Genomic DNA, 15,043 nt, shown 5'->3' with positions numbered 1-15,043 from the left:
AGCAGGCTCCACACTGTCTTCACAGAGCCCTTTGCAGGGCCTGAACTCATGAAACTGTGAGATCATGACCTGAGCCAAAACCAAGAGTGAGACTCTGAACTGACTGAGCCACCTGGGCGCCCCTAATGGCTAAAAAGTTCTAACTGTGATTTTTATCTCTCCATGGACTCACCAATTTACCTGAAGATTTCATCTAAATAGTGATTACTAGAAATTCTTTTTAGCTGGCTGTTCATCAGTATTTCTGACACTATTTAAACTCGACATTCTTTTGTGTTTTCCTAAATAAAAGATGGAGGCAAGCAAATTGGGCATTACTGGTTTTCTCTTCTCATAACTATTGCTTTACTAATTTTCCTACTTTCTTTAAACCCCCTTGTCTTTAAATTTTAAGTGGAAAAAATCACTTGGTCAGGTCCCACAGCCATTTCTAAAATTTATCCAGCATGTATGTATTAGATTTAATTAGAGGCATTAAAGAAGAGATTTAAGACTACCTTATTTTCCATACCTTGATTAACAGTTTTCAGATAATTGATAGTAAGATTACTCTGAACCAATTTTATACTGATCACAATTAGTATGATCTTTGAAAAAAGACCTTTTTTAAATAATGTTAAACATTATTAAATCTTGTGAAAACATGAAGAGTAGAACTTTCTGAAAATTGTATTCTAGATAAACAGTGAGTTTCCAATAGTGAGTGTTTACCAAATTCACGATTCTCTGTAAAGGGCTTTGAATTAAGACTAACTTATAGATATGTTTAAAAATAAGTAAAGCCTACAAAGGGAATCAGAACCAAGAAAAAGCAGCTTCTGTGGTAAAATTGTGATTGGTAAACATTTTAGTCCATTTACTTCCTTTTTGAATATGTTGTATGTCAACCCTGTTTATATTTATACTAGTCTAGTGTAAATGAAACTAATAACATACTAAAGGTTTACAACAGGTAGAAGGCACAAAGTCCTATGTAGACCTCTCCACAGTGAGTGCCTGTGACTGGGAGCATTTGAACAGTAACCTAAAGAAGATGTTCTCTCATACCCAGTTGTTCAATGTTTTAAGAATCTAATTGATAAATTACATAATTTTCCAATTAAAATATTCTAAGAGATACTGATATTTTGCTCATTTAAAACAAGTTTTGCTTTAAGGCATTTTTAAAAAGTGAATTTTTCCTTGTGCTGTATCAGAATATAGTAGCATGGTAATTTTTACTAGTTTTCTCTTCTTTAGAATTCTCCTTTCAGTTAGAGACTTTATAACCAGATTTTCTGATAATGTTTGAGAAGTATACTAATTATTTTACCTATTCCTGAGAATTTCAAAATACTCTACACATTTTCTTCATATGCCCAAAGCAGTTAAGAGGGGATGTGTTACCAAATGAAACTGGTTCTGTAGGATTGGTAACTTATTTATGGCCACAGAGTCACTCATTAATAAATAGATTTAAGAACAGAGCTTGAAAGGGTAATTTTTGCTTCCTTGTACAGTTATATATATTCAAAAATTTTGACATTGAACACATTTCTTTTTTCTTTCTTTTTTTTTTTAAACTATTTAGAATGTGAGGAATGTAAGAATGGTGCTCAGGTTTTAGTGCTATACCCATGTTTTTCAAACTAACTATATTGAGCAGAAATATTGAACTTGCTAACACATCATATGTGTTTTAATTTATACAGCTTTCTGTTGGAACTTTGTATTTAAATGTTTATTGTTCTCTCACAGGTGTTGGATCCTGAACAAAACCATAACTTCACAGATCATTATCTAAATGTGGCCTTTGACCTTTCCCAAGTTCTTTTTATAGCTACTGCCAACACAACTGCTACTATTCCACCTGCCTTGTTGGACAGAATGGAGATCATTCAGGTCCCAGGTACTTGATTCATAAATAAAATCATTATTTGATATTTTTTGCCTTTCTGAACATAACCCTTGAAGTTGTGCTGTGGAGTTTTGAACAAAAAGTTGATTTGCCAGTGGATGATCTTCAGAGTTGTAAGTGTGATATAAACCAGCTTTTATACAGAGGCTCCTGGCTGGCTCAGCTTGTAGAGCATGTGACACATAATCTCAGGGTCGTGAGTTCAAGCCCCACATTGGGCGTGGAGCCTAGTTAAAAATAAGAAAATGAAAAAATAAAAATTAAACCAGCTTTTATGTAGATTCAAAGTCTAGAACAGCAAAACTTTGTTTGTTTTAATCATGACATAAGATTACGTGTATGTTCTGTAAGATGTCAAGAATAAATTTTGTGTAACAGTTTTAGACTTAGCATTAAAGAATGTTTTCCAGTGTCTTGGAAAACAAGACATTCTTTAAAACTGTTTCTAAACTCATACATAAAAATAATTTTAAATAATTTACTTTTTCTAAGTGTACTCTTCTTTTTTTTTTTTTTTTTTTAATTGTTTACTTATATTTGAGAGAGAGAGAGAGCAAGCAGGGGAAAGGCAGAGAGAGAGGGAGACACAGAATCCAAAGCAGGCTCCAGGCTCCGAGCCATCAGCACAGAGCCCGATGTGGGGCTTGAACTCATGAACCATGAGATCATGACCTGAGCTGAAGTCAGACACTTAACTGACTGAGCCACCCAGGCACCCCAATAATTTATTTTTTCAAAATGAGTATCTAAAACCCAAAAATAGATCTTTCCATGATCAATTTAGCTTTCTGTCCATCAGATTTTGAAGTTTTTATTGTTGAAGAAAGTGTAATCATTTATTTTCGTTAAGAGTTAGGTCCTAAAGAGTAGCTGAACTTCTCTTTATAGCATTTGGCCTCACTTTTACATAAAAGCACAGGGTTCTTTTAAATTCTTCTTTTTGGATCTGTCAAGTAGTTACCTTTTTTTTTTTTTTTTTTTTTACCATGTCTTCTTCACTGAAGTGTGCAAAATAAAGTCCTTCAGTTATTAACACTAAATAAACCCCAGTGTTTTCACCTTCTTTTAATTGCTTAGAAGTATTTTTTTTTCTAGAAGTGATTGAAATACAAGTGGGTATTTGTTAAAATGAAAATAGAGAAGAATCTAAATATATTTTGATCCTAAATAGAATCTAAATATGTATTTCATAATAATCTGAAACAAATTTTTATTATCAAGTGAATGATAATTGGATTTCTTAGTTATCTGTAAGTGCTGCAAGTTCTAATATTTAGTTTTAAAATATGGTGGAGTAAAAAATTGTGTGCATATTTATAAGACTAAAATAAATAAGTAATGAGATCCAATTGCCTGGAAACTCCCAATTAAGGCAGAGAATCCATAAGATACATGATCTGAAGTGAAATCATCAGGACAGCTGCTGCACAAGTAGACACATACGATGCCATTCTTTTCCTGTAGATTCAGTTATCCTATCTCTTACTTTTTTGGCATTTTTTACTACCTTTTTCTACTCAAAAGCTGTCTTATCAGTTCTTTTTTATTTTGCTTATTAAATGGAAAGGGGGCAATTAGTTCAGGGAGAATTTTGTCTTACAGGATTTAAAGGCAAAGTCTATGCTCAGAAGGCCTTTAAATAAATAAGAACATAAAGTCTTTTAACTATATCAATTATATGTATAATTCCAAATGTACAGAGAAAAAAATTTTAGGGAAATGTCTTATTTTTTGTTTTGTTGTTAATATTTATAGCCAGCGTTCTGAAAATAGCTCCTTTGCATCTCTTCCCTTGGAACCTATCACTTACTTAATTGAAGTCTTTGTTGTTGTTGATGTGGTAAATTTTTCCAGTTACGTATCAAATTATGCTAAAGAAAAGAAATGTATTATTTGCCTTTTAAATAATAAAAATTTGCATTTGAGTTAAGGAGATAATTACCTCATAAGATTTGACTGAGATTTTTCCTCTTCTTTGAGAGATGTATTTTTTTTTAATTTTATTTTTTATTTTTTAAAACTTACATCCAAATTAGTTAGCATATAGTGAAACAATGATTTCAGGAGTAGATTCTTTAGTGCCCCTTACCCATTTATCTCATCCCACCTCCCATAACCCCTCCCATAACCCTCAGTTTGTTCTCCGTATTTATGAGTCTCTTCTGTTTTGTGCCCCTCCCTGTTTTTATATTATTTTTGTTTCCCTTTCCTTATGTTCATCTGTTTTGTCTCTTAAAGTCCTCATATGAGTGAAGTCATATGATATTTGTCTTTCTCTGACTAATTCTGCTTAGCATAATACCCTCTAGTTCATCCACGTAGTTGCAAATGGCAAGATTTCATTCCTTTTGATTGCCAAGTAATACTCCATTGTATATATATACCACATCTTCTTTATCCATTCATCCATCAATGGACATTTGGGCACTTTCCATACTTTGGCTATTGTTGATAGTGCTGCTATAAATATGGGGGTGCATGTGTCCCTTCGAAACAGCACACCTGTATCCTGTGGATAAATGCCTAGTAGTGCAATTGCTGAATCATAGGGTAGTTCTATTTTTAGTTTTTTGAGGAACCTCCATACAGTTTTCCAGAGTGGCTGCACCAGCTTGCATTCCCACAGAGAGGTATTATTAATCAAGAGACTTTCAAACCATGCTCAGTAAATGTTTTTTTTTATTTGTTTGTGGACAGAGTTGGAAATATTAATGGTTATTAGCTAGAGATTAAATTTCTTTATTCTGATTATAATTTTAGTTGAAATAACACTTAAATTCAGTCTGAATCGAAGATCCATTGAGTCTGCATTTGATTCATTAAAAAAAAATGTGGCACCGTGGAAGCTGTGTGAATGATTACGTTTTGTAATCAAAGGTCACTTTTTTCCCAGGGTATACACAAGAAGAGAAGATCGAGATTGCCCACAGGCACTTGATCCCAAAGCAGCTGGAACAGCATGGGCTGACTCCTCAGCAGATTCAGATCCCACAGGTTACTACTCTTGACATCATCACCAGGTTAGTCAGCCATCCTGAGGCCTCTGTAATGTTTGAGTCTCAAAAGGAGATTATTTTACTGGCAACTCATAGCATCCATTTCTCTCTCCCCATCAGATTCCCAGCAAGCATTACCACAACTTGATTTACATAGAGCTCTGTATTAGGCAGAAATTCATAGGGAAAGCATTTAGAGTATCTTCATAGCTGAGGACTTTAGTTGAGCCAGAATTTCAACTTTTTCACAATAGCAGTGTAAGGGATTAATTTGATAAATTAAGAACCAAAAACAAGGAAAATATTGAGACACCTTATATGCCCCAGGACCTTAAAAGTTAAATTCTCTTAAGAGGTGGGATGCTACTTTCAGATACCTATTTTAAGTTATTCAGATTTTCTTTTCTTCTCTTTGAGAGATTTTAAACATCCTTAGAATTTTCATCTTGGGAATTAACACCAGAACAATAGAGAGGGTGCTTTCCCAAGTTAGCTACCAAGTGCTTAAGCCTGTAGCCAGCAGTACCTAAATTATCTGAATAGAGTATTGCTTCATCTGATTTATAGATTGCATGTTTGAATGGAAAATATACCCTGTTGAGAATTTATATCTGCAACAGCCTCTTACAGTTTTCCTGGCTCAGTGTTACAGATCCATTGCATCATCTGGCAAATTGTGTTGAGCTGCCAAACACTCCTCACGCGGCCCTCTCGCAGTAACTGCTTTTTTTTTTAGCAGAAGCAAAGTATCTCTCCATTTTAAACTTTGACTTAGAGTTTGGCCAGTCAGACTGTTTTTTTTGATCTAAGCCAGCCTTCTTATGGAAGTCTATTTGGAAGTCTGTTTAAATTTATACACAAGACTAGATCTGACCTGGGAGTTCCTTTTCATAACTTGTGATTCATGGTGTGGATAATGCCAGGGGAAATAAAATAGGTGATTTATATGCCAAAGTCTTCCAACAATATTATTCCAGATAACACCCCTGATGCCTTTGCGTAACTTTCAACAAGCCACTTAACCTTTTTCCTAGCTTCCCCATCTGTAAAATATGAGTGAAAGAAAAAAAAAATATCTGGATCAAAATAATAATGATTTTGAAGAGTAATCATTATTTGTATTTCCCAATTGTTGCTTCGAGAACTATTTCTTTTTTATAAACTTGTTTGCCCAAAACATCAAATGTTAAAAGCTATGGACATTAGGAAATGTCTCTGAGTAGTTTTAATATATTTAAAAACAGCGTAGGTATTTGCTACTCCAAGCAAGTTTTGGCTATTTTTTAGTGAGCTACCAAGCTTAGGATATAGTTTTTCATCTTTTGATGTATTTTTCATCTTTGTGTGTGTCCTAGTCTGAGACCCATAATGTTCAGGAGGAGGGGAGGGGATCTCAGATCTCATCTAGTCCTACCTCCCTCGTGGTATAACTAGCCTACTTGAGCTCCTCCAGTGCTAGAGGGCTCACTGCTGTCTACTCTTTGGTAAGTAAATAAATGGTTATAAAATAATCTTTATGTTCTCCTCCCTATATTTTCCTAGTTCTGCCTTAAGCACCTGGAATCTAAGGATAAATTCCTCCCTTGTACAGCCCCTCTGGCATTAAAAAAAAAAAAAAAGTCAGGTCCACTTCCCATAAATGTTCTCTTTTTCAAGTTAAACATTCCTATTCTCTTTATGCTTCCTCTTGACCCACTTTCAAGACTTTTCACCTTTCTGATTAGTCATCTTCTGGATGATGTCTGTGAAATCAATGTCCCTTTTAAAATTAAACACCCAGAGTGGAACTCAGTATTTCAGACGTAGCCCAAACAATTTGTGGTATAAGACTGCTGGTTTTCTTATTTTGATTATATTATTTTATGACTGTATCTGAAGATACAGCTTTCTTAGGTTATTCTCTTGCATATTGCACTTACAGTTACCAAACATCTTCACTTGTTTTTCATATGAATTTCTGAGTTCAGTCTGTCTCATTCTGTATTCATAGGGTTGAATTTTATAAAGCCCAAAGGGAGAGGAGTTTGTAGTTATGTATATTTTGTTGTCGGTCTCAGCTACCATTGCAGCAAATTGATTTTTTTTTATCTTGATTATCTTTAGTTTTATGTCTTCTGGAAATTGGCATAGGTAGCATCTTCATACTCATATCATAGATAAGAAACATCAGCCACTTCTCACTTGATAATGGTCATTCTTCCCTTTCTGGTTTAAAAATACTAAATAGGGATAGTGTGTCTAGTTTCTTTCAATCAGTTGTTAATGTTATATTGTCTCCATTAGCTCCTAGCCTGTTATTGTTCTGACCACCTTAAAAAAAAAAAAAAAAGGCAGTATTTCATTTGTATTGCTATGGTTGTCATTATTTCTGGCAGTTTATTCTGAACTTCCTGGTACCAATTCTACGTGTTCGTGCCATTCCCCAGTAAGCTTCTGCAATCCCTGTTCTTTCATCTTTTGTCCAGACCCCTTAATCTGAGCTCATCAGCTGGTTGTCTAGGAAGCTACATTGGGTTTTTGTTTTTGTTTTTGTTTTTACATGTTGGTTTGTTTAGTTTTAACATGCCTCTCTTTTTTCTTCCTTACTGAAATTATATGCAGTTGTATAATAATGGACTTTATGCTTACCTCTTCCTATCCCTTTGATTCAAATGAGTTTTATTTTAGAGTGTTTGGCCAAGAGTTTTTGTCTTTTCTCAGAACTTTGAATTTAAAAAAATTTTTAGTGTTTATTTTATTTTTTTTTAATTTTTAAAAAAACATTTTTATGTTTATATTTGAGAGAAAGAGACCAAGTGCAAGCAGGGGAAGGGCAGAGAGAGAGAGACGGAGACACAGAATCTGAAGCAGGCTCCAGCTCTGTGCTGTCAGCACAGAGCCAGACGCAGGGCTTGAACGCACGAAACCGTGAGATCATGACCTGAGCCAAAGTCAGACACTTAACCGACTGAGCCACCCAGGTGCCCCTATTGTTTTTTGTCTTTAATTTTTTTTTTAATATTTATTTATTTTTCAGAGACAGATAGAGTCAGAGTGCAAGTAGAGGAGGGACAGAGAGAGAAGGAGACACAGAATTCAAAGTAAGCTCCAGGCTCTGAGCAAGCTGTCAGCACAGAGCTCAACACGGGGCTCAAACCCACAAACCATGAGATCCTGACCTGAGCTGAAGTCGGATGCTCAACGACTGAGCCACCCAGGCACCCCAATGTTTATTTATTTTTGAGAGAGGGAGAGAGAGAGCAAGCGCGTGAGCAGTGGAAGGGCAGAGAGAGAGGGAGGAGACACAGAATCTGAAGCAGGCTCCAGGCGCTGAGCTGTCAGCGCAGAGCCCAACACTGAGCTCAAACATGAACCGTGAGATCATGACCTGAGCCAAAGTCGGATGCTCAACCAGCTAAGCCACCCAGGTGCCCCTAAACTTTTGAAATTTGCTTCCCTAAAGTTTAGAATATATGTGTGACTGCCTAATCAAATCCAGTTTTTCAGATAAATCTATATTCTCTACCTGATACTATTCAAATCCATCCAGAGTTGGGAGGCCAAAAATGGTTGTGCCAGATAATGTTTTATGCAGTAGCTTATAGAATTTAAATCTAACATAAGTTTTTTAAGACGGCTCTGCTTAACCACATTTAGAATCTTCTTCGCAAATTCACGGTGCTTGTATCAGCATACTTTCTTTCTCTAGAAGTCTCTGAAAATACACTGAATAGAGGTGACTAGTTCAGTTCCTAGTAAACTCTAGATTTCTGTTGGGGCACCTGGATGACTCAGTCAGTTAAGCGTCTGACTCTTGATTTCGGCTCAGGTCATGATCTCCCAGTTCATGAGATCGAGCCCCCCAATAGGGCTCTGCACTGACAGGGCAGAGCCTGCTTAGGATTCTCTCTCCCTTTCTCTCTGCCCTTCCACTACATGCGTGCTCTCTCTCTCTCTCTCTCTCTCTCTGTCTCTGCCTCTGTCTCTGTCTCTGTCTCTGTCTCTCTAAAAATAAATAAATAAACATTAAAAAACCCAGATTTTTATTTATGATTATTTTTTGCTTTAGTTGGAAAAAAGTTTTATTTTTCTGATTCTTCCAGCAATTTTTCAAGTATGATAAATTCATCTTAAATTTTCTTAAATTGACAAATTTTGGTTTAGAAAGCTCTTAACATATCATCAAGGAGTAAATGATGTCTTATCTGCTGCCAGATTTACTTTGGCAATGTAAATTGAAGAACCAAGGATTCATTTTTAAGTATAGGATAATTATTCAAGATAAAATCTATATAAAGGGGAAAGTTATAGCTGAAAATACATCTGAATATTTAAGAAATAACAATAATGAGGAATTTTTAAATGTGAGGAAGTTTAGTACTTAAGAAAATGTGATGAACATTTGGGGCACCTGAGTGGCTCAGTTAAACATCTCCAACTCTTGAATTCAGCTCAGGTTATGATCCCAGGGTTGTGGGATTGAGTCCTTTGTTGGACTCCATGCTGAGTGTGGAGCTTGCTAGGGGTTCTCTCTCTTCCTCCCTCATTCCCTCCCTCCCTCTGTCTATTCCCTCCCACCCCCCTCCCCTGCTCACCTACACGCTCTCTCTCTAAAATAAAATAAGTAGTTCTCGCTCTTTTTTTTTTTTTTTTTTTTTTTTTTTTTTTTTTTTTGCTGAGTCTCTCTGGTTTGGGAATCAAAGGAATGCTGGCTTCATAGAATGAGTCTGGAAATTTTCCTTCCCTTTCTATTTTTTGGAAAAGCTTGAGAAGGATAGGTATCATCTCTGTTTTAAATGTCTGGTAGAGTTCCCCAGGGAAGCCATCTGGTCCTGGACTCTTCTTTGTTGGGAGATTTTTGGTAACTGATTTCAATTTCTTCACTGGTTATGGGTCTGTTCAAGTTTTCTATTTCTTCCTGTTTGATTTTGGAAATGTGTGGGTGCCTAGGAATTTGTCCATTTCTTCCAGGTTGTCCAATTTGTTGGCATATAATTTTTCATAGTATTCCCTGATAATTGCTTGTATCTCTGAGGGATTGGTTGTAATAATTCCATTTTCATTCATGATTTTATCTATTTGGGTGTTCCCGTTTTCTTTTTGAGAAGCCTGGCTAGAGGTTTATCAATTTTGTTTATTTTTTCAAAAAACCAACTCTTGGGTTTATTGATCTGCTCTACAGTTTTTTTAGATTCTATATTGTTTATTTCTGCTCTAATCTTTATTATTTATCTTCTGCTGCTGGGTTTGGGGTGTCTTTGCTGTTTTGCTGTTAGATTTTGTATTTGGGATTTTTCTTGTTTCTTGAGATAGGCCTGGATTGCAATGTATTTTCCTCTCAGGACTGCCTTTGCTGCATCCCAAAGCGTTTGGATTGCTGTATTTTCATTTTCATTTGTTTCCATATATTTCTTAATTTCTTCTCTAATTGCCTGGTTGACCCATTCATTCTTTAGTAGGTGTTCTTTAACCTCCATGCTTTTGAAGGTTTTCCAGACTTGTGGTCTGAAAGTGTGCATGGTATGATCTCAATTCTTGTATACTTATGAAGGGCTGTTTTGTGAGCTAGTATGTGATCTATCTTGGAGAATGTTCCATGTGCACTCGAGAAGAAAGTATATTCTGTTGCTGTGGGATGCAGAGTTCTAAATATATTTGTCAAGTCCATCTAATCCAATGTATCATTCAGGGCCCTTGTTTCTTTATTGATCCTGTGTCTAGATGATCTATCCATTGCTGTAAGTAGAGTATTAAAGTCCCCCGCAGTTACCACATTCTTATCAATAAGGTTGCTTATGTTTGTGATTGTTTTATATATTTGGGGGCTCCCGTATTTGGCACATAGACATTTATAATTGTTAGCTCTTCCTGATGGATAGACCCTGTAATTATTATATAATGCCCTTCTTCATCTCTTGTTACAGCCTTTAATTTAAAGTCTGGTTTGTCTGATATAAGTATGGCTTTCTTTTGACTTCCATTAGCATGATAAATAGTCCTCCATCCCCTCACTTTCAATCTGAAGGTGTCCTCAGGTCTAAAATGAGTCTCTTGTCAACAGCAAATAGATGGGTCTTGTTTTTTTTTTTTTTTTGTCCATTGTGATACCCTATGTCTTTTGGTTGGAGCAATTAGTCCATTTATATTCAGTGTTATTATTGAAAGATATGGGTTTAGAGTCATTGTGGTGTCTTTAGGTTTTATGCCTGTAGTGATATCTCTGGTCCTTTGTGGTCCTTGCAACATTTCCTCGCAGAATCCCCCTTAGGATCTCTTGTAGGGCTGGTTTAGTGGTGATGAATTCCTTCAATTTATGTTTGTTTGGGAAGACCTATATCTCTCCTTCTATTCTGAATGACAGACTTGCTGGATAAAGGATTCTCAGGTGCATATTTTTTCTGTTCATTGCATTGAATATTTCCTGCCATTCCTTTCTGGCCTGCCAAGTTATAGATGCAAAAATTCTCAATAAGATATTAGCAAATCGAATTCAACAGCATATAAAAAGAATTATTCGCCATGATCAAGTGGGATTCATTCCTGGGCTGCAGAGCTGGTTCAACATTCGCGAATCAATCAATGTGATACATCACATTAATAAAAGAAAAGATAAGAACCATATGATCATATCAATCGATACAGAAAAAGCATTTGACAAAATTCAGCATCATTTCTTAATAAAAACCCTCGAGAAAGTTGGGATAGAAGGAACATACTTAAACATCATAAAAGCCATTTATGAAAAGCCCACAGCTAATATCATCCTCAGTGGGGAAAAACTGAGAGCTTTCCCTGAGATCAGGAACACAGCAGGGATGTCCACTCTTACCGCTGTTGTTTAACATAGTGTTGGAAGTGCTAGCATCAGCAATCAGACAACAAAAGGAAATCAAAGGCATCAAAATTGGCAAAGATGAATTTGAGCTTTCACTTTTTGCAGATGACATGATATTATACATGGAAAATCTGATAGACTCCACCAAAAGTCTACTAGAACTGATATGTGAATTCAGCAAAGTCACAGGATACAAAATCAATGTACAGAAAACAGTTGCATTTTTATACACTAATAATGAAGCAAAAGAAAGAAATAAACTGATCCCACTCACAATTGCACCAAGAAGCATAAAATACCTAGGAATAAAGCTAACCAAAGTTGTAAAACATCTGTATGCTGAGAACCATAGAATGCTTATGAAGGAAATTGAAGAAGATATAAAAAAATGGAAAAACGTTCCGTGTTCATGGATTGGAAGAATAAATATTGTTAAAATGTTAATACTACCCAAAGCTATCTACACATTCAATGCAATTCCAATTAAAATTGCACCAGCATTCTTCTCGAAGCTAGAACAAGCAATCCTAAAATTTGTATGGAACCACAAAAGACCCCAAATAGCCAAAGTAATATTGAAGAAGACAGCCAAAGCGGGAGGCATCACAATCCCAGACTTTAGCCTCTACTACAAAGCTGTCATCATCAAGACAGCATGGTATTGGCATGAAAACAGACACATAGACCAATGGAATAGAATAGAGACTCCAGAATTGGACCCACAAAAGTATGGCCAACTAATCTTTAACAAAGCAGGAAAGAATATCCAATGGAAAAAAGACAGTCTCTTTAACAAAGGGTGCTGGCAGAACTGGACAGCAACATGCAGAAGAATGAAACTGGGCCACTTTATTATACCATTCACAAAAATAAACTTAAAATGGATGAAGGACCTGAATGTGAGACAGGAAACCATCAAAACCTTAGAGGAGAAAGCAGGAAAAAACCTCTGTGACCTCAGCCACAGCAATTTCTTACTTGACATATCTCCAAAGGAAAGGGAATTAAAAGGAAAAACGAACTATTGGGACCTCATGAAGATAAAAAGCTTCTGCACTGCAAAGGAAACAATCAACAAAACTAAAAGGCAACCGACAGAATGGGAAAAGATATTTGCAAATGACATATCGGACAAAGGGCTAGTATCCAGAATCTATAAAGAACTCACCAAACTCCACACCCAAAAAACATAATCCAGTGAAGAAATGCACAGAAAACATGAATAGACACTTCTCTAAAGACATCCAGATGGCCAACACGCACATGAAAAGATGCTCAACTTCTCTCCTCATCAGGGAAATACAAATCAAAGCCACACTCAGATACCACCTCACGCCAGTCAGAGTGGCTAAAATGAACAAATCAGGAGACTATAGATGCTGGAGAGGAGGTGGAGAAACGGGAACCCTCTTGCACTGTTGGTGGGAATGCAAACTGGTGCAGCCGCTCTGGAAAACAGTGCGGAGTTTCCTCAAAAAATTAAAAATAGATCTACCCTATGACCCAGCAATAGCACTGCTAGGAATTGACCCAAGGGATACAGGAGTGCTGATGCATAGGGGCACTTGTACCCCAATGTTTATAGCAGCACTTTCAACAATAGCCAAATTATGGAAAGAGCCTAAATGCCTATCAACTGGTGAATGGAAAAGAAATTGTGGTTTACATACACAATGGAATACTACATGGCATTGAGAAAGAATGAAATCTGGCCTTTTGTAGCAACATGGATGGAACTGGAGAGTGTTATGCTAAGTGAAATAAGTCATACAGAGAAAGACAAATACCCTATGTTTTCACTCTTATGTGGATCCTGAGAAACTTAATGAAAGACCATGGGGGAAGGGAAGGGAAAAAAAAAAAGTTAGGGAGGGAGCCAAACCATAAGATAAGAGCCTCTTAAAAACTGAGAACAAACTGAGGGTTGATGGGGATGGGAGGGAGGGTAGAGTGGATGATGGGTATTGAGGAGGGCACCTGTTGGGATGAGTACTGGGTGTTGTATGGAAACCAACTTGACAATAAATTTCATATTAAAAATTAATTAATTAAATAAAATAAAAAGACTTAAAAAAATGTAATGAACTTTTAAATGTACACTCTTTCATATAAATTTTAATCATATTATTTCTATTTTTACAGGTGGTGCTTAGCCAAAATAAAATATTTTTCTTTGATGACAGGTATACCAGAGAGGCAGGGGTTCGCTCTCTGGATAGGAAGTTTGGAGCCATTTGCCGAGCTGTTGCTGTGAAGGTGGCAGAAGGACAACATAAAGAAGCCAAGTTGGACCATTCTGATGTGGCTGAGGGAGAAGGTCTGTGACTTTGATTTGGTACTCTCAGGCTTGGTGGGAGGAGGCCATGGCAAAAAAGAGTTGGATGTGGAGGGGTGGTGTTGGATAGTCCTTGGAGCAGTGGCACATAATACTCCACCGGTAAAGACGTCCAGTGAATAAGTAATAACTTAACATTGATGTATTTTATTAAGAGGATTCTCTTTTACAAATAGTACAGAGTTTAGGCTGGAATAATACTCAGTATTAATGCTTTAAGGGTATCATAAATTTCTCCAGATTTATGATGGTAAGCTTTACGTATGGGTTCTGGTGTTCTCTTTTTTCCCTTTGATCCACACTGTTGTTGAGTCTTTCAGTATTTATACCATAGAAAATTATTACAGCAGTTAAAAAAATCCAAGCTGTCCAAATACCTCACGGGTAGATCTTTGTACTCTGGAAGAGCTTTATATATAATAATTTGTTTGTCTTACACATTTTCTTTGATAGGTATACAATTAAAATGTAATTTAAATTATTTTTTTCTTAAATAATGGTGGAGGTGGTGATGGGAAAAAAAAAGAAGCGTTCTATTACTAAATCAAATGTGGACATTTCCATTGGTTCCCGGTTTGCAAGTTTTAATTTGTTGCCCCAGACCTGTACAGGGTCTCAGTTCATCATCCCATGCAGCTTGCCAAAACTTGCTTTAACAAAACATGACTTGAGCAGAAGAGAATTGGAATTTTCTCTTATAGTAAAAAGATTTGTTAGATGTCCTACCATTTCCATAGCTCTTCCTAGAAAGGAGTTTGATGAATGTGGTTGGAGAACTGTAATTTGTGAGACACATAGTGGAACAGATGTAAAAATCTTCCCTGTTTTTCCTTGTGTTGCTAAGCACAGTACATTTTACATGTTATCATCAAAAGAGTAGACTTTCATATAATCATCCTGTTTCCAGTATGATGCTTCCACCCCTGCTCCTACTGTGCCAGAACCTTCCTGGTTTGCTTTCTCCAGGGCATAAACTTCCCATTTCTGTTCAACTAGAGAGG

At 36.2% G+C, this 15,043-nt stretch overlaps 1 protein-coding gene across 1 annotated transcript in view; it reads left to right on the top strand.

Moving 5' to 3' along the window:
* LONP2 (lon peptidase 2, peroxisomal) overlaps positions 1-15,043 on the top strand; it is a 103,056-nt gene that overhangs the window by 52,830 nt on the left and 35,183 nt on the right. Inside the window, exons 9-11 of the mRNA XM_027044422.2 lie at positions 1,738-1,888; positions 4,791-4,917; positions 13,891-14,024. Coding sequence (XP_026900223.1) covers positions 1,738-1,888; positions 4,791-4,917; positions 13,891-14,024 — 412 coding nt within the window. The remainder of the gene's footprint in view (positions 1-1,737; positions 1,889-4,790; positions 4,918-13,890; positions 14,025-15,043) is intronic.

The sequence above is a fragment of the Acinonyx jubatus genome, chromosome E2, assembly GCF_027475565.1.
Source record: "Acinonyx jubatus isolate Ajub_Pintada_27869175 chromosome E2, VMU_Ajub_asm_v1.0, whole genome shotgun sequence".
Taxonomy (NCBI): domain Eukaryota; kingdom Metazoa; phylum Chordata; class Mammalia; order Carnivora; family Felidae; genus Acinonyx; species Acinonyx jubatus.
The sequence above is the reverse complement of the archived record's forward strand: the minus strand, read 5'-3'. Positions and strand labels throughout refer to the sequence as shown.